General features: G+C 34.4%; 1 protein-coding gene across 3 annotated transcripts; it reads right to left on the bottom strand.

Annotated features, from left to right (window-relative positions):
• Window positions 1-3,195: 3,195 nt before the first annotated feature.
• LOC134527175 (uncharacterized) lies at window positions 3,196-6,174 on the bottom strand. 3 transcript variants are annotated; one of them, XR_010074119.1, is made up of 3 exons: window positions 5,907-6,174; window positions 5,646-5,816; window positions 5,191-5,548 (listed from the first exon to the last, which is right to left on the bottom strand). XR_010074119.1 is itself a non-coding variant. In XM_063359580.1 (2 exons), exon 2 carries the CDS (start codon window positions 5,322-5,324, stop codon window positions 3,492-3,494), a length of 1,833 nt encoding a protein of 610 aa, XP_063215650.1. In that variant the 5' UTR covers window positions 5,325-5,816; window positions 5,907-6,174; the 3' UTR covers window positions 3,196-3,491. The 3 variants fall into 3 exon arrangements, 1 of the variants encoding a protein (XP_063215650.1); XR_010074118.1 differs by having other exon boundaries at window positions 5,191-5,330; window positions 5,417-5,816; XM_063359580.1 differs by having other exon boundaries at window positions 3,196-5,816.
• Between the last annotated feature and the right edge of the window lie 3,475 nt (window positions 6,175-9,649).

Consider the following 9,649-nt stretch of genomic DNA (forward strand, 5'->3'; position numbering starts at 1 on the left):
GGAACATGGCGCTGCCAGGACACCTGCGGCCAGAGACTGCCGAGAAGAGGATCGGCACGGTAGTCAAGTGGTTCTACGTCATATTCGTCGCCGTGGCGTTGCTGTTCGTGATGACGCCATACGTGACTGACGCCGGCCGCCACTACCTTGCCGGCGAGGCGAGGCAGTTCGCGCTGCTGTTCAACTCTTGGCCGTACAACACCAGCCGGCCCTGCGTCTACGAGGTGACGTATGCACTGCAGGCCGTGGACGGGCTGTTCCAGACCATGTTCAACGCCAACATCACCCTGACGTTCTACATGCTCACGTACCACCTGGGCGCGCGGTTCAAGATCGTGCAACACCAGCTTCTGGCCAACCGGGTCGCCGCCTGGACAGGGCTGGGCGCCAGGGGATGTGGCATCCCTCAGCAAGTCTCAGACGAGATGATGGACGGTCTTTGTTCTGTCATAATGTATCATCAGCAGCTGATAAGGCATGTCTGTTACTACCGTATACTGTTCCAACTTCCTCTCAGCCTAAGAGAGTAAATTATTAGAATTATTTAAATAAGGATTATTGGAAAGATAAAATTTACTATTATACGATATACTAAGTATATGTCAATATTAAATTCTTTATTCTTGTAAGCAGTGTAACATATTTATTGATATTTGAAATAGGAAACATTCGATGTAGCAACTGCCAAATATTTTCCTTTGAACAATCGTTTTCATGTAATTCCAAAATAATTTCTTTTAAAAATATACTGCTGAAAATATAATAAGGTTACATAATATGTAGCTCTTTTTTTATTCCTTTATCTGTTTAAAAAAACTTTTTTTGCTTATTAATGTTAATAACTGGGTTATTTTGTAGTTTATTAAAACATGCGTATAACATAAAATCTTTCTAGCCTTTGGGCCTATTTGAGTAGATACATTTAAATGTTTGCTTTAAAAAGTCATATTCATATTCGTATTCAAATTTTGATATAATATCTAAGTCATGTTCAAATATTTTTTATTTAATAACTAATTATTGATGGTAGGTGTACACTATGTTATCAGAATTTTTTTCTAAACGTTTTCTATGTACAAATCCACGCTGGCTACTTATTAGTTTTTAATTAGTTCTGAAGGGTACCTACTTGTTGCAGATCAGCAAATAACCTCCAACCCACGCATGGATAAACTATAAGAAAGTACCCTCACAAAATATGTACCTGAAAACAAATGACAATGTCCTAAGCTGGATTAGGAATGGCTACAAGAGGTGTGTTATTGTAGGTATAAGCAAAGTTAAATCTTATCTTAACGTCATCTTTACTATCCTTTCAACTGCAAATAGGTACATTATAAACAGGTACAAAATAGTTTCTTTCACAAAATACATAGTTGAATAATTATGATATAATACTGATAATACTGTATAATACTGATCCCTGTAACTGTAACAACCATAACTTGCACAAATTTATAACATGAAACTATTATATTTTACATTATCAAGTCCCGCAATCGGACTCTCACAAAGCAAAGCTAGCCAGCTGTGAATGTCAAAAAAAGAAAGAGTCAAATAGATACAGCACATTATGCCACAAACGGCCTAACTTGCTAACGTAGACCAGACTAATATAGAACTGGCACAGCATGATACAGTTACTACAAAAAAAAAGAGAAAAGAATTAAAAAATTATTTAACCAAAAAACCGTACGTTCCACGAGACTACTCGACATGGTTACCCGACTGCAGAATGCCAAACGTAATTTCCAAGTGGCAAGCCGAAACAAATAATTTAGAAGAAATATCATTAAGCTACATAACGCTCACCTTACGTTAAGAACAGGGCCACAACCTGTTGGTGCCCAAGCACACAAACACAAGTACCACGAAGAAGCTTACCATGTCGAGAGCTCGCCAGCACCGTACCCCTAACTGACTTAAAAAGTTACAAAAGGAACTACATGCTGCTCAAATGCAAAGTGACCCGACCCTGTCGGTGGCTACCGCTGAAAAGGCCACGAGACCTAGCACCTAAAATCCTCGAAAGCAGCGCCCCAGAAGGAGAACCGCGCAAGCGCAGTAAACCAGAAGGGTGGGGGATCAATTACCAATTGGCAGGAGAAGGAATCGTGACGTATTTAAAGGGGAAAGGAGGGGGAATGGGTAGGAGGGGTGACAACTACGCCGCGCCGAAGTCGAAGTACATGACGTTGTCACTACAGTTCATTCGAGTGCAACTCTAGCTTTATTTTTAACTAGATAATAACGCGCGGCTTCGTTCACGAATCTTCAGGGTATTGCTGATATCTTTCCATTAAAAGAAAAGTATGTGATTAATTCCAAACGTTTTTACTGAAGAAATGGACACAATTAATTGTCAGATGAATAAAAGATTTAATTCATAACAAACCCGTTTAAGGATGTAACTTTTTAAAGTGGTTATGCGTATGTATTTTTAATCTTTAGTGTCTGATTTTATAACTACTGTTTTAGTGTGTTCGATGATATATATTGCCCTTATGAAATTACACCTACCTCCTTTTCATTTCATGAGGTAGAATATTTTAAAAATACTTAAACACTGACCTTTTTCATTTTAATTACAGTTATGCCATAGTTTACACTTACACTCAACTTTATTATGGTTAAAGTTATGCTTAAAATTAAATATTTTCACCTTATTACAAATACCTCCATTATTGTAAGATATTTTAAACAATCGCGTCTTGTTTATTTGAAATTTAGACTACAAATATCAAATTTCTTATCCAACGTATTAGTTGAATCTTAGTTGGACCACTTTTTGCAGAATGGAACCAACACACACAACATAAGAACTGAGATAATGATAGTCAAAGTGTATCTTCAATAAACAATTCAGAAGGATGTGTAGAATGTCAATATTCACTACTACAGCTCTTTTATTACTCCTGCAGCATCCCTCCAAATTTCAGTAAATAAAGTTTATTATTTAACACTTAAAATAGTTTTTTTGTTTATTGGTTCCTTTATGCAGAATAGAATAATATTGTTATTTAATTTGTTGGATGATCCAAGCTGCACTATTAGTGTTTCTGATTTTATAAATTAATAGTTTTTAATACACTTGATTAACAAAAATAAATACGACAGAAACTTTAAGTAAATACATTAGTAAACATTTTGTAGTTTTTTTAATACAAAATATATTTACATACAACTACTAATAAAATAAAAGTTTTTCCTTGATAAACCTGTTTTATAGTAACATTTTTTATTAAAATACTTACTACTAGATACTTCAAAACTATAAGTAGGTAGTTTGTTAGTAGTTTAAAACCCACAGCTATTTGCTACACTTCGTCAAAATGTGGTACTCCTTAGATGCCAGCGACATCATCTTTTACATGTACAGCTCCGAACAACGCTTTGTATAGAACTGTTTGTCATCACCAAGTATTACAATCATCACTGATTCTATTTAAAAATTTGGTTTTGTAGTCTGAAAAACAGTAACATCTGCTACACTATTCCACATCAAAATCTGGTGCTCCTGAGAAGCCATCAACATCATCTTCTACTTGTGCAGCTCCAAACAAGGCTTTGTAGAACTCTTTGGCATCACCAGGTATTAAATCCATTACCGATTCTATGTCACGAAGCTTTGGGATGGCTATTGGTTTACCATTTTCCCACAGAGGTATTAGTTTATCACGGAAACCGGTTAAAGGTCGGCCACTTTGACGTTTTTTGATATCAATTTCTGAATATTCACTTACAAAGTCTTTTCTCAGAAAAATAGAAAAAGGCTTGTTCTTCTCTAGCATTATTTCTCTGGTTTGTAACCAAGAAACCTTTTCTTTGTTCACATCTATCTTCCTATTGCTAACCATCTGTTCCAGCTGGGATGTTCCGATTAATTTTTTCATTTCAACCACTTCAAGAGGATTTCTTTTTCTGCATGTCTTCATTACTTCTTTGTAGTCCTCGGGAAGGTAAAGACGCTGCTGATGTTTGAGAGCAGTTTCAATATCAGAAAAGTCAGCATCGTTTGGTAAGAAACTGTGTCCTGATACAAGAAACCGTAAGTGAATTTTTGTCAACGAGGGATGAGATTCCAAAGCAGCTTTCAAAATGAGCGTCAATTTTATGTTTCGGTTTTGGCCACCACAGCTATCAGACCATAAAATAAGTGTCTTTGTGTCTTTCTCAATCTTATTTTCAATATGGTGGAGTAAACATGATCCAACTTCTTGTGCACCACGACCTGCCTGACCTTCAACCCAAACGTAGCACAAACCTTTGCTGTATTTTCCAGAATGAATGCCACAGTTATACAACCACAACTGTCTCTTGTAAAACATGACATTGGTAGGAATCCTGGGTAGTGGTAACGTTTTTTCCATGTCGAATGTCAAACATTCCATTGCAGGTTGGTCTTTTGCATCCTTCATGTTAGTCCTCATAAGTTTTTGAGCCTCTTCTGCAATATCAATGTGTTTGTCGTGATCCTGCTTTATTTTCAATGTCTCTTCTTCAGAATACGGAGTCTGCAATTTTGCTGCGTAGGTATCACACGAATTGCATGTGTCTTTTTTCAATGCTTTAAATCTCAGATTGAAGTCATTTAGAAAGATGCGCCTATAAGTGGAATAACTAACAGGCTCAGAAACTTCAGTTTTGTAGGCTCCATACATATCTTGTAAGGTCATGCCTGGGGGAAGAAATTTAGCACCAGTTTGTTCCCGTCTGTAATGAGATTTATATTTTGGTATTTTGGAAATCTGTCTCACTACTTCTTGTTTCTTGCCATCCGATATCTTGTTCTTCCCACCTTGTGTGTGGCCTCTTTTGTCAGTAATGGAAGAAGTCCTTAACTTTTTTAGTGCGGTATTAACTCTTTTAGTTGAAATTCCAAGAGTAATGACAAATATATCCCTACATACATTTTCACTGCCAAATCTGTAACGTCTTGAAAAACATCTCTTTGCTTCATTTTTTCCTTGGCTTCTTTTCTTTGTATTTTCAGACACATGAGCAGCAATGAAATTGGTTTGTGCATCATAAGAACCAAGCTCCCAGTATTTTATATACTGTTCTTTTCGCACTTCTACTGAAAGTCTCTCGTGACACATTTGTGAGTAATTGCATCGGTAATCTTTGAAAGATTTTACAACTTTTACACCTTTGTTGTTGTAATGTTCTTCATTTCTATTTAGTTTTGCTTTGTTTTCTTCTCTTGAAGTTTCATGCTTCCTCTTTCGCCCTCGCTTTGGCCGCGGATCACATCCTTTCTGCGGAGAGTCGGGTGGTTTAGGTGCGAAGTCTGAATCGGTATCAGCATTTTGGTGAACTAACATTTCCTCCTGGAACAAAAAATTTATTTATAAGAACTTAAGTTTCCAAGCACTTTTTGAGTTTGTTGCATGAATAAAATTGTATTTACACTAACCTCACTAATATTTTCTTCTCCCTGAAGAATATCATGGCTTGTAGATGCTACAATGTTTGCATTTTTTCTGGTTACTTCTAAACTAGTTTCATCAGCAGGCAAAAGTTGTACACTCTCGATGGGATCAGTATCCTAAAATAGTTAAATTGTTATTATTAAAATGTGTACTTATATTATTTTTAAACAAATAGGCCAAGAATAATATTAATAATAAATTTAAGGTACTAACGTGTATTTCAAAGCCAGTCCCATTTATCTCTGTAGTTAGGTTTCCAGCCAGGGATGTGTTTGTGAAGTTAGCAGTAATGAACTCTATTTCAACTCCTGGTACTGGCAACAGTACTGAATCAAAGTCATTTTGCCAGAGAGTTACTACTGGAAGTCCAGTACATTCAGGGTCCTGAAATAATAACATATAATTGAATTTAAAAATCTTTATTTCCAACCAATAACTTATATCAATATTAAATATAATATATGTTGCACACACCTGTACATTATTCTCTCTTCTATTTCCCTCTTCTTCTTGGAGTATTATATCAATGTTGCTTTCAGTTGTTGGATTGCTAACAGGATTATCCAACAACATTTTATTTCCAGGCCAAACATCACATGTTTTATTATCCTTGGAAGCATCCTAAAATAAAATAACACATTTATATCATGATAATTACTTACATCGACCAAATAACTAGATTATTATTTTTGTTATTAAAGTCTGCACTTACCTCAATACTCTGAACTTGCCTCAAACTCTCTCCTGCTTCAAAATCACTATTGTTAGCTGGGTTTTGTAATATACAAAGCTCTACCAATTTTTTACCCCTGCTAAAAATGTCCATATTTTTTAGACACTAACCACATTAAGAATCTGTAATAGCTATTTGAAATCTATAACTAGCATTATTGTCTGTATCTGCACTCTGTAAACATCAATGTTTACTTTAAACAGATCATAGAACAATAGGTATACATTTCTACAAAAGGAACCAACTCACATGGTTCTGTTCTGCTGAAAAAAATTTCCATTATATGTTTTCTGCAAAGAAGAACCAAACAACATGGTTCCTTTTTGCAGAATGTAATACATCCCAAGTAACTTTCAGTCCTTCTTTAAAAATCACATAGATAGGTGCACAAAATAGTTAGAGGTTGGTTTCATTCTGCAGAATGTAGAATGAGATATAATTTTTCAAGTAACGAGGTTGGCTCATTTTTCCCATTTTTGTGGGTTGGTTCCTTTCTGCAGAAAGTGGTCCAGTTATGATTAGTATTACTTAAAGAAAATTCCCAAAAAATTTTACCCCTATCTTCTTTTCCCACAGGAATGCCTGTATAAACATTCAAAATTAATAAACAGAATGTTAACTAAGAAAAAACCATATACACTCCGTTTTTTTACGGCAGTTGTGATCTCCAAAATAGTTAGCTATAATAAACTTAAATTTATATTCAATTAAAAATTTATGTTGCCAATACTGATTAAGTGAATTGCATGATTTATTTTTTAATCTTTTAAAAATAATATTAACTCGGATTTATTTTGGAGAACGTTGTATAAGAGAATGTAGCTTAAGGTTCGTTTATTCATCATTGCCAATATCATAAATTAAATTTTATTTTATCAGAAGATATTAATTATTTTTAAAAACATATTTACAATATTTAACCCCTTAAGAAGTATAATTTCAGCAAGTAGTAAAAAAGAGTTGGTAGATTTTGCTGTTTATAATTCATACCAAACAACTTACATCGCGCTTGATTAGCTTCAGATATGCGGCCTTTATAATAATATTGAAAAATTAACCACCTTTTCACTTCTTTTGCGATGGAATATAAAAAATGTTAAAAGCACCCTACGTAATTATTTATTTCAGTTAGTTATGCTCAGTATCTTACATCCAGCGTTATTTGCTATTAAGATAAGAGTTTTTTTAATGATAAAATAAAACTTACTTTTTTTTTACACCCTTGAATTATCTAATTTAGGAAAATTAAAAAAATATAATTCATAACTTTATATATGTAGGCTATTTATTGTCAATTTTTAATTTCTTACTCTTAGATCTAGTAGATTCGGAAATGTGCATTTTTTCCCCTTTAAACAAAATTTAACATTTACACATTTAGAGGCGGAATATTGCAAAGTGGTAAAATAATATATTGTTATTTTATTATTTTTATTTTACCAAATAATTTTCGAATAACCTAATAAGTTTTGGAGATACGACTTTTTAAAGTAAATCAAAACTCATCTTTTTTTTTTCCCCATCCTTAAAAAACCAAATTCAATAAATGACACAAATACAATACGTCACTCTATACGCAAATTATTCTTTCTTAGTTTCTCACTTTGAGTTCCAATTGAATTGTAAGTGTTCATTTCCCGCTTTAAAAACATAACTAACACGCTTTTACCCCCTTTATGGTCTGGGTATCGCAAAATGTTAAATCATGTTTGGTACTTTTCGTATATTTATAACTGGTACCCAAAAAAATTTATTATTCTTGATTTTATTTGGAGATATAGCTACCTTAAAATCATATTCACATCTTTTTCGCCCCTTAGAAGTTGATTTTCGTAAAGTGGTAGAATTGTGAATGGCAGTTTTCGCATGTGTATAATTAGTATTTATTATATTATCTTATGCTTGATTAGATTCGGAGATATACTTATTTATCTTAAGCCATGTTCACTTATTTTTTTTTAAATTTAGGGCTTGTAGTTTGCAAAATTGTAGGTGATAGTTTTCGTATGTTTATTATTGGTAGCCAATGTATTTTCATATGTTGGTTAGTTTCGGAGATATAATTATCTCAAAACGCTTTTTATTTCTTTTTCCCTTAGGACTAGAATTTTGTAACTATAGTTTTTAAGATAGCCAAATACCTTTCAAATAAAAAAGTTTAATCCAAATCCGTCAAAAAGGTTTTCAATTGAGCTGGAACAAACAAACTGACGAACAATCAAAAATTTTAAAAACTATATTTTTGAGTTCTCAATAATGCAAATAACCATGTTCAATATCGTCATTCCATCCAATAAACAGACTTTTACCTAGGACAGTTTTATTAGTAGTATAGATTGTATCGTAAGTCTGTTGTACTTGTTGGTGTTTCAGCATGAGCAGCAGACTCAAGACTCTTATGTCACCAGCCTTGCTGACCGATATCCTCATATGTCTGCAAGTGTTCTGCATGGCTGGGTTCTTGTTCTCTGTGGTGAGGCATTCTTGAATTATGGTATATGTTGTTGTGCATGCACGCGTCACTCAGTGATCAAGAAGACAAACAGTGCTGATCCGATTGCCTCGTCCCTCCTCACTCTTAGACTGAAACCCTTGCTTTAAGTGTACGTTCCATTAATGGACCAGGGTGAGGATTGAAGAATGTCGACCGCTACCTAGGATGACGTCACGACTGCCATTGTGGAAGGAGTACCTTTACTCTGGCCGCTATTTACGCGAACTCTTTGCCTCTTTGTGCTGGTAGGCTTATCGGGAGATCAGAAAAAGGATATGGGGTGAGCTTACGCAATAATCCGTTCCTCCAAAGATACAGTTATCAAGGACACCAAACACACTCACGGATTCACATTCAACACATTCAAGGATTCGAACCCTGGGCTCCGCAACATTAATCTAGCCGGTGCAATGTCCACACGAATTACACTGTGGAGGTCACACACACGAGACTTTGCATCTAATTCAAACTCGACCTCATTTATACTCTTCTACTTATATACCGAACAGCGTGGCGCTTTCGCGTGTTTTTAAGCCCTGATAACTCTCGATGGGTCCTCGTTTCTTAAGGCCCTGACACACTGTCAAATATTTGTCTCAAACTACGTATATTTGGAAGGTAATATTTCCGGAAAATGGCTTCTATTTTCTCCATCAAATAAATTGGGCCAGATAACCTCTAATATGTTTTAAATCACGTCACACTATTAAAGTTTATTTTTAGTCTAAACTACCTCAATCACTTCCATTTAATCTCATTTTTTTAAATTAAATAATGCATCACAATGTTGAATGGAATTTCGACCTATGCTTTTTGTGGATTTTTAAACTCTGAAAAATCTATAAATTTAACTTACACTAATATTCATTACATAATAAAATAAATGCTCAGTGATTTTTTTTTCAGTTATAGATAAATGATTTCCTTTTTACGCATAAAATTATTTCGCATACGACAATCATATTATCTTTACTTTAGTTATTTCACCTT

This window comes from Bacillus rossius, chromosome 1 (assembly GCF_032445375.1).
Source record: "Bacillus rossius redtenbacheri isolate Brsri chromosome 1, Brsri_v3, whole genome shotgun sequence".
Taxonomy (NCBI): Eukaryota; Metazoa; Arthropoda; class Insecta; order Phasmatodea; family Bacillidae; genus Bacillus; species Bacillus rossius.

What these genes read in the sequence shown, in the direction of transcription:
- LOC134527175 (XM_063359580.1), bottom strand. Translation starts at nt 5,324, where the DNA reads ATGTTAGTTCACCAAAATGCTGATACCGATTCAGACTTCGCACCTAAA.